This window comes from Moschus berezovskii, chromosome 15, assembly GCF_049115385.1.
Source record: "Moschus berezovskii isolate FMDL1 chromosome 15, NW_MosBer_1.0, whole genome shotgun sequence".
NCBI classification, from domain to species: domain Eukaryota; kingdom Metazoa; phylum Chordata; class Mammalia; order Artiodactyla; family Moschidae; genus Moschus; species Moschus berezovskii.
The window spans coordinates 52,914,330-52,932,087 of record NC_142474.1 but is presented as its reverse complement, the minus strand read 5'-3'; the positions used below and the strand labels follow the sequence as shown (position 1 = coordinate 52,932,087).

Genomic DNA, 17,758 nt, shown 5'->3' with positions numbered 1-17,758 from the left:
TCAGTTTTATTTCCACTGACAAACACTTAATACACTATTCCAATCATCAGCATGGTAACAAATGATACTAAGCAACTCCTGCCAAGTATTAACTAAGGAAATAGGATAAGAATTATGCTGGTTAACTTCCAGCATCAACAATCACACACAAAATATTTTATTGTCCTTCTTCCCATTAACTGATTGCCTGACTCTGAAAAAAGTCATAATCCTATTTTTTTCTTTAAACTGAGGGAATTATATTGCTTAGAAAAATAAAATTTATATATAAAAGGTATATGGATCAAAAGAATTTAAGAGACTATTCATTCCCTCAAGTTCTTAAATTGTATGATTGCTAATCTCTTATGTTCTCTTTGAGGTATAGAATGATGGCTAAACCACCTTGACAGATTTTGCACATACAAAAAAGAAGCTTTCAGAGACTTCTATTACAGCCTTGTTATCAGTTCATCCACCCAACTTAAAATTTTGTATCAGCAAACAGAGCCACTGCTTTAGTTACCAACAGGTATGCCCCATGATATTAAGAACATACCATGTTGGTATGAATGGCTGTTTTGTGTTAACATCTCCTTTCTGACAAGGAAAGGAAGGAGGGATAGATTTTTGAGCCCTTAAAAGCTGACCAGAAAAGGCAAATTAAAGGGTCAGAGGTAAAAAGACACAAAAATGTGGATATCTCTTGAAGAGGCAATGAAAGCACAATAGATTTAAAGCTGAGTGGACCAGCCATATATCACTCTATGCCAAGAAAGTCTTGTCTATGACCACACACCATTTTTCCTGACAGACCACTTAAAACTTAGCAATACTTGCATTGTTAGCAGGCTGTCAAGTGATATGTTCAGAGTCATGCTTTTTGAAGCCTGATCTACCATAATTTATACTTCTTCTTCTCAAGCTGCAATGCAGGTCATGCTGTGCTCCCCAAGCTAATAAACAGGAAGAACACTTAGGGCCAGTCTTCAATTCACTTTGCCTTTCACCTTGCAAACAGAGCTTTGAACAAACATCTTTATGATGCCCCATTAAGATGATCCTTTCGGAAAATTCTACTGTTCTTGGTAATTTTAAATGGTACAGCACGCAGCTCATCAGACATGCACACTCATCTAGCAGTGTATGGTTCAAACCACACCTAGCTGATGCAAGCCTCTGTTCCTACCTTAATTCTGAGAATTTGAATTTTACCAAGAAAAGCTATTTGAAGACAAGAGGCTTTTTCATGCTCTCATGACTGCACAGGAAGATGTAGGGCAGTGGCTTACATTCTGTAAGAGGATCTCTAAATCTCTCCTTTCACCAGGAGCACTACTTAAACTATTCAAGCGTTCAGAAGATGTAAGATATTGTTTAAGCAAAATGTTCCCTTTCATCTTTAAGGAAGACCTGAGGGATCTATTGTCAATACAATAATAAGAACAGCTGAGCTATTTAATATTTAATGCATATGGTGCAAAAATACCTGATTGACGACACTGACTGGTGCTCCCTTTCCAAATCATGTAGCTGTTGCTGTATGCGGCATCCCAGCTGGGCACTACAACCCTCATGCCCATCATGAGACAACTGCACTCACATTCTATTGGCCAATCCCAATCACATGACCCCAAACATCTAGGTGGGCTGGTTCCAGCCAGTGGGATATGATGGGAAGTTATGCATGTCCCCTCCAAGCTGTGTGTACCTTCTCCATAGCACCCTCTCCTTCTGCAGCAACCCTTGGATCACCCGTTGAAGATGTCTGCATCATAGCATGGAAGGATCCAGAATCCCTGAGTCAGCAGTCAGAGAAGAGTTGCTTGATCAGGAAGGAAGGTCTATACTGAACATTGTATGAGAGAGAACACAAGATTGTCATATGATACTCTGTTTGGGGAGATTCTGTTAGAGCAGTTCATCTACCCCGACCAGATAGGAGAAACTGAACAAATACAGATGTAACCTTTCTTGGGTTCCACGATCATCTGGGAAAATGGAAGAGGAATACAGGAAGAAAACGGTACAGGGACAGAGACAACAAAACCCAAGACGGGGAGGAATGAGATCATTTCCTGGGTCAGCCCCTCTGAAGTATTTGATCTTGAAAAATCAGCTTGGTCTGAAACGATGTGGACTAAGACAGACAACTTGAATATCCACACAATTATGATTTTTTAAAAAGTAAGCAGAAAAGATCACAAATAATCTCTGCCATACTGAAAAATGCAAGCTAGCAGTGATAAGATGGCTAGGCAACATTTTAGTATGGTATATGGTATAATATTTTATCCAGGAGACACCTGGTAAAAAGGATTGAGATGGAGAAACCAAGAGAAACATTCAAGGACAAAGGATGAGGCAGGAAAAAATAGAAAACTTCAGATTCAAAGAGAAAGAGCCAGAGAAGTTAAAAATAGTTTTCAAAAAGGAATTGAAGTTTATGGACAGAGTTAGAGATGGTGAAGAAAAATCCTTTGAAGACCGAAGAAGTATATTCATTTATTAGTTTAATTCCACAAACATTTGCTGAGCCCTGTGGTAGGCACCACAGACAGAACCACAAACTCACAGTCCTGGAGCTCATAGCCTTACACGGAAAATAAAGAATCCCGATGGTTTTCCTAATGCCAAACATTAGCTTTCTTTCACTCAAAAATGTAGTCAACCGAGTCATGTTGATGTATGGCAACCCATCACAACATTGTAAAGTAATTATCCTCCAATTAAAATTAATTAATTAATTTTAAAAAAAGTAGTCAAGATCAGTGGGAGAAAGAGCACTGCTCCCTCCCACTTTCACACCATCTTCCTAAATTCTACTGTAGCATCTGAAAGGGGAAAATTGGCTGAATAAAGAGGAGATTCTAAGTCTTTAACAGACCATCACAAAAACAGAGCTAAATCATTATTTCTAAGAAAACGTAATTGCTTTTTATTACCACACACTGAATAGCTTTCCCAATTGTCCCCTGTACCTCTGTATCAGCGCTGGTCGCAGAATGTGCCATTCCTGACAATAGACAATACTATTGAACAAATTAGTCTCCTATGAGCAAAATAACACTTTCATACCAATGGGCAGTTCGTGCCTACTTTCTCCAGACTTTTGCCAAACAGAATACTGGTGCAGGCTAATTATATGAACTGGCTGAAAATTGTGCAGATCATGGAAAGGTATCCCCCTAACCAACAACTGACAAAAAGTCTTAACATCAAATCCAAAACAATAGGAAAAAAGTGAGAGAGCAAACTATGCCCAGGCAATCTCATCAGCATACTGCAGTTAACCATATTTGTTGATGCCCATAAAATAGTTGTAAAATTCTTTGCAGTGGGGTCTTCCTTGGTGGTCCAGTGGTTAAGACTCCGCCTTCTAATGCAGGAAGCATGGGTTCCAGCCCTGGTCAGGGAACTAAAGTCTCATATGCTGTGGGGTGTGGCCAAAAAAAAAAAAAAATTCTCTGCGTTGTAAACAAATCACCTTCCATGATTAAAGAACGCTCTGCCATGTTGAAGCAAGTGCGTTGCTCCAAAGTACAGCAATGGATCATCATTATGTTGAGCACTTTTGTCACTTTGGGGAACAAAAATATTGAATAGTTCATCAGAGGGAGAGTTGAAGATAGTCCATTGTAACTTTTACACACTGATTCCCACGTCAGGCAAGGAATACAGTTTGTCACAGGGAATGGGGGAGCAAGGACCAATTTTTCCAAGTTCTACTATTCATAAGGTGTGGCGCCACAGATCTGATGCATGGAGGGTGCTGCAAGAGGTTTGGAATTTGAGTCCCTCTAGAAAAGTCTAAGGAAGAGCCCAACAAACAAGGAAAACAATGGCTCCAACATGATCAGAACAGATGTGCAGCACTATCTACAATGAATGAGCTACTTTACGTCCACCTCAAAATTCATTGCACTTATTGTGCAAGAAAAAATGCATTTCCATGGGACTTCCCTGCTGGTCCAATGACTAGCAGGGAAGCCTTGCTCCCAATGCAGGGCGCACCTGGGTTTGATTTCTGGTCAGGGAACTAGATTCCACATGCCACAACTAACACCCAGCATAACAAAATAAATAAATAAATGAATAAAAATAAGTATTAAAAAAATTAAGAAAAGAAGCATTTACAAGTATTAGTTCTGACCAGTCTAAAACATAAGCAAGGGTCTTAGCAAAAACAGTGGCCAGCTCAAACTGAGTCATATAAGAAAAGCTTAAAGAAGGCACTTTTCCCAAAGGCCTGGCTGGATACAGAAAAATTCAAGCACAATATCAGGGGACTATGAAGAGCTTGGGTCTTCCCTGGTGGCTCAGTGGTTAAGAATCTCCCTACGAATGCATGAGACACAGGCTCGATCCCTGATCCAGGAAGATCCCACATGCCATGGAGCAACTAAGCCTGTATGCCACAACTACTGAGCCTGTGCTCTCGAGCCTGTGAACCACAGCTACTGAAGCCCACATGCCCTAAAGCCTGTGCTCTACAACCAGAGAAGCCCCCTCAACGAGAAGCCCGAATACCACAACTAGAGAAAAGCACTCGCAGCAACAAAGACACAGCACAGACAAAAACTAATTAATTAAAAAAATTTTCAAGTGGCTAATTTTTCAAAAAGATGCTGTGAAACATTTTTGACACAAAACGCTTACTTTAAAATCAAAGTAAATGCGAAGAGTAGAACTTACTTTTCTGTTCTGTTAGATAAAGTCTCCAAGCCCGCTTGCAGATTTTGGCATCTCTCCATCAGGTGGAGGGACTTCTCATTCAGATATGTGCTGTTACATGAAAGAGATTTTTAAAAAAAACAGATTGATTTAAAAGGACAGCTTATGAGATACGGTTAACAAAAATCAATTTATTGATAAAGTGTACACAGATGAAGTCTAATTTTCATCCCATTATTGGATTTCTCTATGGAAAAGGAAATTGATATTTTCACCTCTAACGATAGGTCTAAATTTTTTAATACACTGACATGTTAAAGTCAAACAGAAAGGAACTCTCATGGAAGGCTATATTTTCAATTTTTCATATTTTGAGGTTAGTATATAACTGAACAAGTTATTGAATAGTTTTAATCATTGTGTGTGTAAACAGACTATTTTTAAATAGATGTTGTCTCTGGGAGGAAGCATGCAGACACAGGAGCTCAATAATTCTCTCTCAAAAAGAAGGCAAGATAAATCTGGCCTTTAATTATTACAGTAGCTGTGATATAAGGGCCTGTTGTTATTGTTGTATGAGCTTGGAAAAACTGGAGCTGGAGACAAACCAAATCAGAAAAGCAAGTTAAGGAAACAGGTTATGGAGTCGGGCTGCCTAATGAGCCCTGTGGACACACGTTTGCTACTAGTTAGCTGACTCAGACCTCAGTTTCTGCATCTCTAGTCCTTACCTTATAGTGTTATTGTCATGATATATACATGATAGAGGAAACAACGAAAAGCAACTGGGGGGACTTCCCTGTTGGTTCAGTGGTTAAGACTCCAGGCTTCCAATGCAGCGAGGCTGGGTTCCATTCCTGGTCGGGGAACTGGATCCCATGTGTCTCAACTCTTAATAAGATGTTCAGTCGTGTTCCATTCTTTGCAACCCTATGGACTGTAGCCCACCAGGCTCCTCTGTCCATGGGATTCTCTACACAAGAATAGTGGAGTGGGTTGCCATTCCCTTCTCCAGGGGATCCTCAAACCCAGGGATCGAACCTGGGTCTCCTGCACTGCAGGCAGATTCTTTACCATCTGAGCCACCGGAAAAGCCCTATTAATAAGACCCAGTGAAACCAAATAAATAAATAAATAATTTTTTTAAAAAAAGGAAAGAAAAGCACTTCCTACCATACCTACCATAGTAAGAGCTCAAAAAATATCAACCATCACTCTCCCTATATGTCAAAAATATGCACACAACTCCGATTTCTTGTTAATGATTCTATTTAATCATCCTGAAGGTATTTGCTGAGAATCTGAGTTAGGAACCAGCCACAGGAGGCTTAGGATATGGAGATGGAAAACACAGAACACAGTCCCTTTCCCTAGCGGAGCTTCCTGTCCAATTAAGGAGAACAAAGTGTATCAAACAAATCCACACGAATGAATAGAAAATTGTGGTCTGTGGACAGGACCCTGAAAACAACAGTGGATGCCATGGAGAAGTGTAACCAGAGCTGCCTGCATCCTGTGGGGGCCTCTGAGAAAGTGTCATTTGGGTGGAGATCCCCAGAGTAATCCAAGGTGCTACTCTGCTGGGGAATATTCCAGATAGAAAGGAAAGCATGTGCAAAGGCTGCAGAATGTTTGTGGAACTAAGGAGGCAAGTGAAGCTCAAGACTGAAAGGTTTAAGGGTGTCTGGAGCAGGAAGCAGGGCCCACGACACACAGGCCTGGTGAACCCTAGGATTAGAAGGAACCCTAATAACATGGGCAGGGGAAAGATGGATATGTGTAGTCTCATGTAAGAGGTTTAAGAAGTTGACTCAGAGATGAAACAAGAGGAGACAGGACCACAGAAAAGATGAAAGTCAGGAGGCTTCTGTGGGGCTCTAGGAGAGAGATAATAGCCCCTGGCTTTGCCAGACGGGATGGAACAGATTATGATGTGACCACAGAGGTTGCCCACTAACAGGTGCTTTCCATCACAAAAGTCTGTTTCTTTCTTTTGTTTGTTTTGTTTGCACATACTAGTATTTATTTAACCTTTACCATGTATTTTTTTTTAATGGGCATAATTGCTTTACAACGTTGTGTTAGTTTCTGCTGTACAACAAACAACAATGTGAATCAGCTATATGTATACATATAATCTCCTCCCTCTTGAGCCTCCCACAGGCCCCATCCCACCCCTATAGGTCATCAAAGAGCACCAAGCTGAGCAGCTTGTGCTACACAGCAGCTTCCCACTAGTTAGCTATTTTACATATGATAGTGTATATATGTTAATGCTACTCTCTCAATTTGTCCCACCCTCTCCTTCCCCTGCTGTGTACACAAGTCCATTCTCTTCATCTGCATTTCTATTTCTGCCCTGCAAATTGGTTCAGCAGTACTATTTTTCTAGATTCCATACACATGCGTTAATATATGATACTTGTTTTTCTCTTGCTGACGTTTCTTGCTCATGAAATGGCCACTAGACACTGGGTCGCTTTCTAGGGCAGCCGTGCTCCATGTGATCTATAAATACCACATACTCCACTCTCAGGGCACTTTCAACAACCTGCCTCTGTAACTGCTGTGGCAGAAGGAGAAAGTGCTAGAAGGTCTTACTCTGTATCTGAATGCTTCAGCCTGACCAGAACTAACCACTGGCCTGACCTGAGTTCACAGCAGTTTTCAGAAAAGGGCAACCATCCTCCATGCCTGGAAGAAGAGATCACCAAGGTGCAAGAGTGGACCAGAAGCCCACAGCCACCATCCATGGGCAAGAAGAGAAGCTGACAGGTTTGAGATCTATTCTGGACATAAACTGACAGGACTTCATAATAAATTGGATATGGGAGGTGAGGGAGCTGGCAGTATCAAGGTAAAGATAGAAACAAGAGAGAGTCATAATTAATCTTCCAGAAACTTTGTCTAAAAAGACAATGTATAAGCATCCTATGGGCTCACAAAACTCCTCTTTAATCTGATAAGGTTTTCTTCCCACTTCCTTCCTCTGGCTACATGCCTCGCCTTCTGCACTTCCTGAACGTATTACCATACTTTCCAAAGACTTGTTTATTTCTAACTTGCTGTGTATTTTATTCAGGCAGCACCATTAATGAAGTGAATTACTGAGCCAGCGGTGCTTTGAATTACGATGGCTTTGCAAGACTGAATCATGAAACAGAGAAGCAGGCATCATTACAGTTGAGTGTCATAGAACTTCCCTTAAATCAGTGAGTACCTTTGTTAATAAAAAGTCCAAACAGCTTTGCCCAACTGAAATCACAGAAGGCCCATGGAAAGCAAATGAGGGTATCTGGGTTGAAGTGGAGATGCAAGAGTAAAGTTAGAGGGGAAAGGGGGACCTTAGGTGTCAGCCATCAGGGCCAGCCTTGAATCTGGGTTCCACTCTCTGACCTTGGCCTTTGAATCCAGGAGTTTCCTTGTTCAGATCTTTACTCAGTAGTTTACAGGGATGTTACAGATTGAATGTTTGTGTCTCCCTCAAAATTCATATGTTGAAATCCCAGCCCCCAAGGTGATGACATTAGGAAGTGGGGCTTTGGGAGGTCATGAGATCATGGGGGGTTCCTCATGAGTGGGATTAGTGCCCTGATAAAATTGGCCCAAGAGGGCTTCCTGGTCCCCTTCTGCCTTGTGAGATGACAGTGAGAGGATGGTTGTCACTGAGGAAGTGGGCTCTCTAGACACCAGATCTGCAGGTGCTATGATTTTGGACTTCCAGCCTCCAGAAGCATGAAAAATAAATTTCTGGTATTTATAAGCTGCCCAGTCCATTCAGTCGGATTAAGACAAGGGATTATATGGGATGTGCATAAAAACAGCTGACATATGAAAGTTACTAAATAAATGCTGCATTCCTGTTCTCCTAAAGGCCGTGCCGTGTTGTTTCCTCAAACTGTTGTTGCTATAGGTGGTGGTAACCTCTCCCACCCACAGAAGTCATTTCACAGCCAAAGGAACAGAAAGGAAGCCCCTTGAGTTCTCTGCGCTCTCTTTCTATCCTGCCCCCTTTTCATTCAAAGTTTTCTTCCTTTGAATTCCTAGTTGTTCTTCCTTTCATTCCTAGTTTTCTTCCTTTTCATCTAATGCCATTAAAACCTTCCGAGGAACACGTTAAAATACTAATCTGCAGAACCCTTAAATTTCAAATGTTTGTCTACTTTAGGCATCTGATCAATATAACCCCTTTCAATGCCTCTTAGTCAAGACTCCCAGCTCATGATGTTTTCAACAATGGTTGTTATTCAAAGTGACAGAAATATAAGATGACAATATAATCACCATGTTTTAAGATGCTTGAAGACCTGACTCCATAAGAGATGCCAGGATCCATAGAGAAGTGGAAGGCAATAGACGTGCCAGAGAGAGGGCTAGACCGTCAGTCCTCTGTTGTGGGAATAAGTGAGAATTAGATGTTCACGGTTCCCTGGTGGCTCAGTCAGTAAAGAGACTGCCTGCAATGCAGGAGACCTGGGTTCGATCCCTGGGTCAGGAAGATTGCCTGGAGAAGGAAATGGCAACCCACACCAGATTCTTGCCTGGAGAATCCCATGGGCAGTGGTGCCTGGCTGGCTATAATCCTTGGGATTGCAAAGAGCTGGACACGACTTAGCGACTCAACTACCACCAGATGTTCCTTGGATCAGAGCCCATGAGAAGAACTGCAAGGGACTTACTTGCTCTTGAGAGAGGAAAAGAAGAAACCTTCCCAGTCTGAGTTGAGTGAGGTCATGACCCGTGGACAGATCCTATTTGAGAAATTGGCATCCACCAAGATGAATTTATTAGAAAAAAATCCTCCTTAACTTCTGATCTGGGGACATCTCTCAGACAAGGCAAAGGGGACAAAGAGAAATTCATCGAGCTAAAAGCAGGAATTAAAGACCTGGAATCACAAACAATGTGGCAGAAGATGAAACGGCTCCAAGACACGTGTGAGCTGACTTGTAACCTGAGCAAGGATGACTAGGGATCAAGTTGGAAAGACCCATCCAAAAAGACTGAACGTCAGGGAGATCTTGAAATGACAGAGGAAGCAACAGAGAAAGCACGTCAAAGCCTGCTGCCAGAAGAGCTCACAGTTAGGTAGAAGTCTGGGATATGACCAGAAAGGGACCCCAACCCCAAACTAACTCAAGCTGATGGTCTGAGTAATTGGGTCTAGGAAAGAAAAAGCACAGGGGCCAGCAAGGCCACCAGATAAACTGTAAGAGCCAAAACTTCTGGGGCCAGACTCTCATGGGTTCAAAATAAGAATTTTGTTTCTGCCAACTCTGATAGTTGTCTTTTTTTTATTTCAACTTGCTGGTGAAAGCTCCTTTTGAGAACTTCTTTTTTATTATTTGTTATTTTATTTTTTATTGGCACATAGTTGCTTTACAATGTTGTTAGTCCATATATCCTCTCCCTCTTGCACCTCCCTCTCACCCCACACTACCATAGATCTATGTCATCACAGAGCACATAGCTGAGCTCCCTGTGCTATACAGCAGCTTCCCACCATCTATTTTCATATGGCAGTGCACATACATCAATCCCAATCTCTTAATTCATCCCATTTCCCCTTCTCCTACCCCCTCCCCACATCAGTTCTCTACAAAAGAGAAAAGAATTAGCCTATATACAATCTGCCAGATACACAGTGGAGAGCATCTCCCAGGACAAGTCATGGAGGGACGGTGGTCATCCTCCTGGAGATCTGTTAGAACCTGATAAGCAAAGTGAGTGTTGAAGTCTCCCAGACTAGAGGGCTGAGATGGCTCTAGCCGCCTGGCCAAAGCCTCATCAAATGCTCCATTATAAGACCACAATCTCTGCCTGCACATCACTAAACAAGATTGCTTGTTCACTCTTTTGTAGCATGAACAGCATCTGGCAACAAGCTAGCATGCCCAAGTTCCTGCCCCTTCAACATTCCGTGGCATCCACCTTGCAAATATGCCATAATGCAGCAATGCAGCCTCTGGCCTAATGCATTCCTATACCTGCCTGGCTAAGACTGCTGGGAACAAAATCACATGGGTAGGTGGGTTGGTGTTCTGATAAATCTATGGTATCCAATACACTAGACTTTTGGTGCCTTCTATTCCGAGAGGCCACCTCCCTCCCTCTTCCATTTCCCTCGATGGCTAACCTACACATTCACTGCTGTGCTACCTTCACCATTCTGGGCTTTTCTAACTGCTATAATCACGTTTTCTATTTCAGGAAAAAAGATGCTGCCAGGTGAGACTCGATGGTTAGCTATAAGCCATTACTTTCCATCTCAGAAGAAGAAGTATCTCTCCTCTTACAAAAGCAGAATCTGCCTGCTATTCCATCCCTTCCTGTCTCCTCAATGATCCAAGCCCCTCCCTTCATTTTCTTCTTTTCTGAACCTTTGCCCTTTCCCTTCTACTGTCGTCTCCTCCCCAGGTTCAGTTCTCTCCCTTCTCAAAGTCAAAAACAAAACAACTCATTCTGCTCTTCTCCTCTACCTGTTGCCTTGCTTCTCCTTCAGATTTCAACCGACTAATTGTTTCTCTGCTTTTCCTACAAATCCATTCAACCATTCTTGGAAAGCATCACCAAACCCAGGGGAGATCTGAGGTCTCTTACTTAACCTCCCATTAGCATCTGAATGGCTGACCACTCACTGGGCAGCGGGTTCCCACCACAGTCCTTTCTGCTTGTTCTTTGACCTCTGATTGCTGATCAGGGTTCTCTGGCAGGCTCTTTCTTGGACCAGCCCATAGGTGTTGGTGTCTCCCATGGTTCTTCCTTTCCCACTTGCTATTTTAAAACAACTGATTGGCACCTAGTTACAGAACCCTCCAGGGCTCTCTCCAGATCTCCTGTTTTCTCAGCCTGCCTGTTTTCTCCAAGTATCTCAACCAACCTCTTTCCCTTCTGCTCTGTCCTCATGGCCCCCAGGGTGAGTGGTCTCGCACTCACATCTGAACTGTCATTTCCTGCCCGAACCTCTGCCAGGGACCCATCAGCCTCTGGACATGCCCCGTAGCTGGACACACAGAGCCATCCAGGACTTGGTCCCTGGCTGTGATTCCAGTCTCATCTCTTCCTGACAGCTTGCTAAGCATTAACTGGTACAAATTTCTCTTTCTCCGTTCCTTGCAAGTCTTACATTATGTATTCTGACTGCTTTTATTATTTAATTAGAATATTTATTTGTTTGGTACTGGCACAACCTAGCCTTCAGGCACATTTTCATCATTTCAGTATGTCATGGAGAAAAAAAATCTTTAATAAGATTGAGGGAGAGATACACAAAAATAAGTATTTCTGCTATCGTTATCGATGTGGCTGATCTGCTTTTTAGAAATTCTATCTTCATAAGTCAGACTTGAAAACCAACTGGCAAGATTTCACAAAATAGCAGCAAGAATCTTAGAAACTACAATGGCTCCTGAAAACTAATAATAATTAAGGCTCTGATAAGGCAAAGACTATCTCTTAACTGAACAAGTGATTCAATCACTATAAAGTAATGTCACCATTATTTAAGGGGTATCCACAAGGACCTGCAAAACAGAGTTAATGACTTTTAATTAATGCAATCAGTCCCCTGGACAAATGAAACATCCCAAAGAATGATTTCTTTATAAGTCACCAATGAGTTTCAAGAACCTTCAAATTCTGGGGACTTCTCTGGTGGTCCATGGTTGAGACTCTACACTTCCAATGCAGGGGGGACCCAGTTTGATTCCTGTTCAGGGAACTAGATCCCACATGCCCCAACTCAAGAGTTCATAAGCTGAAACTAAAAGATCCCTCATGCTGAAACTAAGACCTAGCACAACCAAATAAATAAATATTAAAAAGAAAAAAAAAAAAAGAATCCAAATTCTATTTACAGTGCCCAGAAATGGGGCTAAACTGAACTGTGAATCTACTGAAAAGCTTAAAACCAAATCAATTTTAGTCTCTCTGAAGAAAGAATATCTTAACAGATTAGAAATACAGCCTTAAAATGGAAAGCCCAAAGCACAGGAATTCTCCTATTTACAGATCTTACATGCTCCCTCCCTGTTCCTAGGAAGAGGAGCTGATGAGCCATGAGTGCATCCAGACCACCAGCTGAAATCACTCTGTAGACTGGTGTGACAGCTGGCCTGTCAGCTCCAGGACAGAGGGGACAGTGGCCAACTGTGCTCACTTCAAGTTCATCAAGCAATCACCTGATTATCATGTGTACCCCTGCCATGTAATTTCCCTGAGAGACAAAGGCAAACATTCCAGTCTAATGGGAGAGTTTAATTACTCTCTTTAATTGATAAATTAATATTCTGGTTTATATATCACCCTCTTACAAGTTTGGTGAACACAAGTCTGTCTTTGAAATAGCAATCAAACACAAAAACTGAAAAAAATCAAGTTTTGGTGCCTATAAACATAGCAGCAGAACCTGGCCAACCTCTGTTCAGTCACTCACCAGGTGTCTCTGCCACAGAGAACAGTGACTACAGGAGAAAGGACAGTGGACAAGACCACCAGCCTGCTTCCCTGGAGCAAAGAGTCTGGTGAGGAAGACAGACAAGCAAGCACATGCTTACCATGCTGGGTCTTCAGAATGGATGCTGGCTATTTTCCACCATCATGTTAGTTTCAAGAAACCTTGAATCTGTATTTTGGTGGATGTCATTTAATTCAAAATATAAGAACTGCTTAAAAAATGACTACTTCCTTATACAGGAACACTGCAGCCACCTTCACTTGCAGAAATTTCTGCGAATAATCTCTGCTAACTTGGTTTTTCACCTTAATTTTTACCTGTTTTTGGTAACCTTTGATAAAGATTTATTAATTAGCTCTGCTACTAAATCTGTTACTCTAATGTAGTCTGGCCCTCCACCACTGTTGAAAGATAGTTTTCAGAGATGGACAATCATAAATCTACATATATAAAATGAACACACATTACAGATGTTATTTTATTTCTCATGAAGGAATAGGTTCAAAGGAGAAGCCACAGACAGACTTACAGATTAGGAATATTGAGATGAATGTACAAACAAAGTCCACTGGACCTCTACCAGATTGGACACAATTTGCATATTTATGTAAAAGAATTGTTTTGTGTTGCTCTGAAGTAACTGCATCTTACAGAGTTGTAAAACTGTTTCCAGGAGGATTAGCATCAGATAACTCAAGAGATGTGTGATGTGAACAACACCAGCATATTCACTGAAGCACACAATGTTCCCAAACCACTAACAGCACCAGTGCCCACCATTATAAAATTAAAGGAAGGATTGAGAGAAATGAGCCTAAAAGACTTTCACTCCTTCTGAATTGCAATCTCCCCGTACTCACTCCACAGCTTGCCCGAGGGGAACAGGTTGACCCAGTTTAGGTGTTAAGTCCTCCAAGACATGCAGGGAGAACCACCTTACCTATACGCAGGTTGAAGCAAGGGTAACCAAGAGGAAGAATCTGATATGGAGACTGATTACAGTTTCAAATTTAGATGAGTAAGAGGAGGGTCAAAGTAGAGGTGAAATAAAGTAGGAGTAGATTGGGAATAAATGAAAGAAGACAAATGACTGCCACTGGATCATTGTGTGTCTCCTTTCCAGTTCAGCTCAGTTCAGTCGCTCAGTCGTGTCCCTAATTGTGAGATCCTCGGGGGCTTGAAATCAACTCAAGAAAGCAGAGTCAGGGCAGAAAGGCTCTCAGGGAAGTGCTTCTTCTAAGTCTTCCAAAGCCTAGCTCCAACAATATTTTCTTACTTGATCTAACCAAGATTATTCTGACCTCTCTTTAATCTGCTTTGGATTTGAAAACGCTGGATAAACTGAGTATTTTATTTTTAATGAAAGGCATTTCAATGTCTTGTCCTATGTTGTTTGTTATTAAAGACTGGATTTTTTATTAACACTAATTCCCTTTCTTTGAAATATTATGTGATTGTTACTTGCTTTATCTCTAATTATAATAACTGATATGAAATTTTATCTTCTAGACCAATGTACATCTCTGATCTGTGGATAACCTCTTTCAATATGCCAGCAAATATGGAAAACTCAGAAGTGGCCACAGGACTGGAAAAGTTCCATTTGCATTTCAATCCCAAAGAAGGGCAATGCCAAAGAATGTTCAAACGACTGTACAGCTGCACTCATTTCACATGATAGCAGGGTCATGTTCAAAATCCTTCAAGCTAGGCTTCAACAGTATGTGAACCGAGAACTTCCAGATGTACAAGCTGGATTTCGAAAAGGCACATGAACCAGAGATAAAGTTGCCAACATCCACTGGATCATAGAAAAAGCAAGGGAATTCCACAAAAATGTCTACTTTTGCTTCACTGACTATGCTAAAGGCTTTTACTGTGTGGATCACAACAAACTGTGGAAAATTCTTAATGAGATGGGAATAGCCGACCACCTTACCTGCTTCCTGAGGAACCTGTATGTGGGTCAAGAAGCAACACTTAGAACCAGATATGGAAAAATGGACTAGTTCAAAATTGGGAAAGGAGTACATCAAGGCGTATATTGTCACCCTGCTTATTTAACTTTTATGCAGAGTACATCATGTGAAATGCCAGAAGGATGAATCACAAACTGGAATCAAGATTCCTGGGAGAAATATCAATAACGTCAGATATGCATATGATACTACATTAATGGCAAAAAGTATAGAGAAACTAAAGGGCTTTTTGATGAAGGTGCAAGAGGAGAGTGAAAAAGCTGGTTTAAGACTCAACATTAAAAAGACTAAGTCATGGCATCCAGTTCCATCACTTCATGGCAAATAGATGGGGAAAAATATGGAAACAGTGACAAATGTTATTTTCTTGGGCTCCAGCATGGCAGACAGTGACTGCAGTCATGAAATTAAAAGATGTTTGCTCCTTAGAAGAAAAGCTATAACAAACCTAGACAGTGTATTAAAAAAGTAGAGACATCATTTTGCCGACAAAGGTCCATATAGTCAAAGCTATGGTTTTTCCTGTAGTTGTGTATGGATATGAAAGTTGGACCATAAAGAAGGCTAAGTGCTGAAAAATTGATGCTTTTGAACTGTGGTGCTGGAGAAGACTCTTGCAAGTCCCGTGGACTGCAAGATCAAACCAGTCAATCCTAAAGGGAATCAACCCTGAATATTCATTGAAAGGACTGAGGCTGAGGCTGAAGCTCCAATATTTTGGTCACCTGATGCGAAGAGCTGACTCACTGGAAAAGACCCTGATGTTGGGAAAGATTGAGGGCAGGAGGAGAAGGGGTGATGGAGCAACAGAAGATGAGATGGTTAGATAGCATCCCCGACTCAATGGGCATGAGTTTGAAGCAAGCTCTGGGAGATAGTGATGGAGAGGGAAGCCTGGTGTGCTGCAGTCCATGGGATCACAAAGAGTAGGCCATAACTTATCAACTGAACAAAAACAAAGTGGAATGCTTGATCTCAGCAAATGGAAAGAATTTAAAAACTGAGTATATTTTTGATACAAATATCCACATTATTCCTTGATGTAAAAATTCTGATCTGCTTTTCTGGTGAAGCATGAAGGTGATGACAGCAACATCCACTGGACAGTCATGAGGTGCTTTGTATTGTTGTAAACTACATGTTTACATGTGTCACATACTCCTCACAATGAATATACATGGTAGGGACTGTGCCATTTTATACAGAATAGAAATAAGGCACTGGAAGAGGAAAGAACATACTACATAAAGTTACTCTGTTAGTTAGATTTGGAGTAGAGTTTTGAACCCACACAGTGCATGTCTGTGTTTGTAGCTACTATTCTATTCCACCTCCACTTTTAGTGAAAAATTTGTTTTTCAGTGGTGAGCTGTTCATTGCCTACAGCAGGAGTCCCCAATCTTCGGGCCCTAATGCCTCATGATCTGAGTTGGAGCTGATATAATAATAGAAACAAAACGCACAATAAATGTAATGCACTTGAATCATCCCAAGACCATCCCCTCCCCACCCTCAGTCCATGGAAAAACTGTCTTCCGTGAAACCCGTCCCTGGTGTCAAAAAAGTTGGGGACCTCTGGTCTACAGCACTCACTTCAGATTTCGGGATTCTGAGTCTACAGGAACTGACAAATAGTCTCTCCTTGACCTAACTCTAGTCAAGCTCCCCGTTTTCAACTAGGACCCATTCATGGGCATGTCCTTAAGAGACCAATTTTAATAAGAATGCTGCTGACAGCTTATCTAGAATTCCCCCATCCTCCATGGGTGATGAACCTTGATATCTGATCAAATTCCTCATCCTCCACCACGTCCCAGTTCAGTCACCACAGACTGCCTCCAGCAAGACTCCTATCAGGCTGGTTTGGCAAGAATCATCCCTTACCCCTGATGCTTCCTCCTCTGATCCCCACCTGCTCCTAGGCTATAAACCCCCATACTTTCTTGTTGGATTCAGAGTTCAGTCCAGTCTCTCTCCTCTATGGTAAATCTCCATTGCAGGAGTCCCTACACCCATTGCAGCCGGACTGGAAAAAGTTTTCCTCACCATCTTAACAAGGGTCATGAATATTTTTTTCTTTAATAGAGTTATTTTGCAATTCTATGTAGTGAAGTTAAGAGCTAGCAACACAAAGCAATTCTTGTCTACGGGCATGCAAATGAGTTCTGTCCAGTGGAGAGACAACACTCCCCTACAGTGGAAAAATCTGTTTTGCCTCCCTTGGCCTGTTCATCTCCATATTCCTGATCTATAATCGTGTCTGCTCCTTTGGACTGGCTGTAACACATTACCAGCTTCCTCACTGATGAGTTAAATAAAATCTTTAAAAAGTGTTCATTTTCATATCTGTATGAAAGACATGATTTTACTATTTTAACACTCTGAATGAGTGTGCTGAAAGCACCTGCCAACTGAATAAACATTACCCTGATAAAGAGGACAAACTTTGGTGGCAAACAGTTCAGATGCCTGCTCTGCTACACACTAGACACTTAGAAACTATTTAACTCCTCTGTGCTTTCAGCTTTGTGTGTAAAATGGGGGTAATGCTATCTCTTTAACAGATTTGATGCAAAGTTTTTAATAATAATGTATAAAAATGCTCAGCACAGTGACTGGAACAGAGAACCCACTTACGCAGTACTCAGCAGGAGTTCTCTAGGTGGCTGTC

At 41.6% G+C, this 17,758-nt stretch overlaps 1 protein-coding gene across 2 annotated transcripts in view; it reads right to left on the bottom strand.

Annotated features, from left to right (window-relative positions):
- The window catches only part of ST8SIA6 (ST8 alpha-N-acetyl-neuraminide alpha-2,8-sialyltransferase 6), a 146,891-nt gene that overhangs the window by 53,964 nt on the left and 75,169 nt on the right, over nucleotides 1-17,758 (bottom strand). The window contains exons 3-4 of one of the 2 annotated variants that reach the window (XM_088844420.1): nucleotides 4,675-4,764; nucleotides 3,467-3,559 (exon numbers count right to left, since the gene is read on the bottom strand). In XM_088844420.1, coding sequence (XP_088700546.1) covers nucleotides 3,467-3,559; nucleotides 4,675-4,764 — 183 coding nt within the window. The remainder of the gene's footprint in view (nucleotides 1-3,466; nucleotides 3,560-4,674; nucleotides 4,765-17,758) is intronic. The other variant, XM_055424548.2, reaches the window with a different exon arrangement.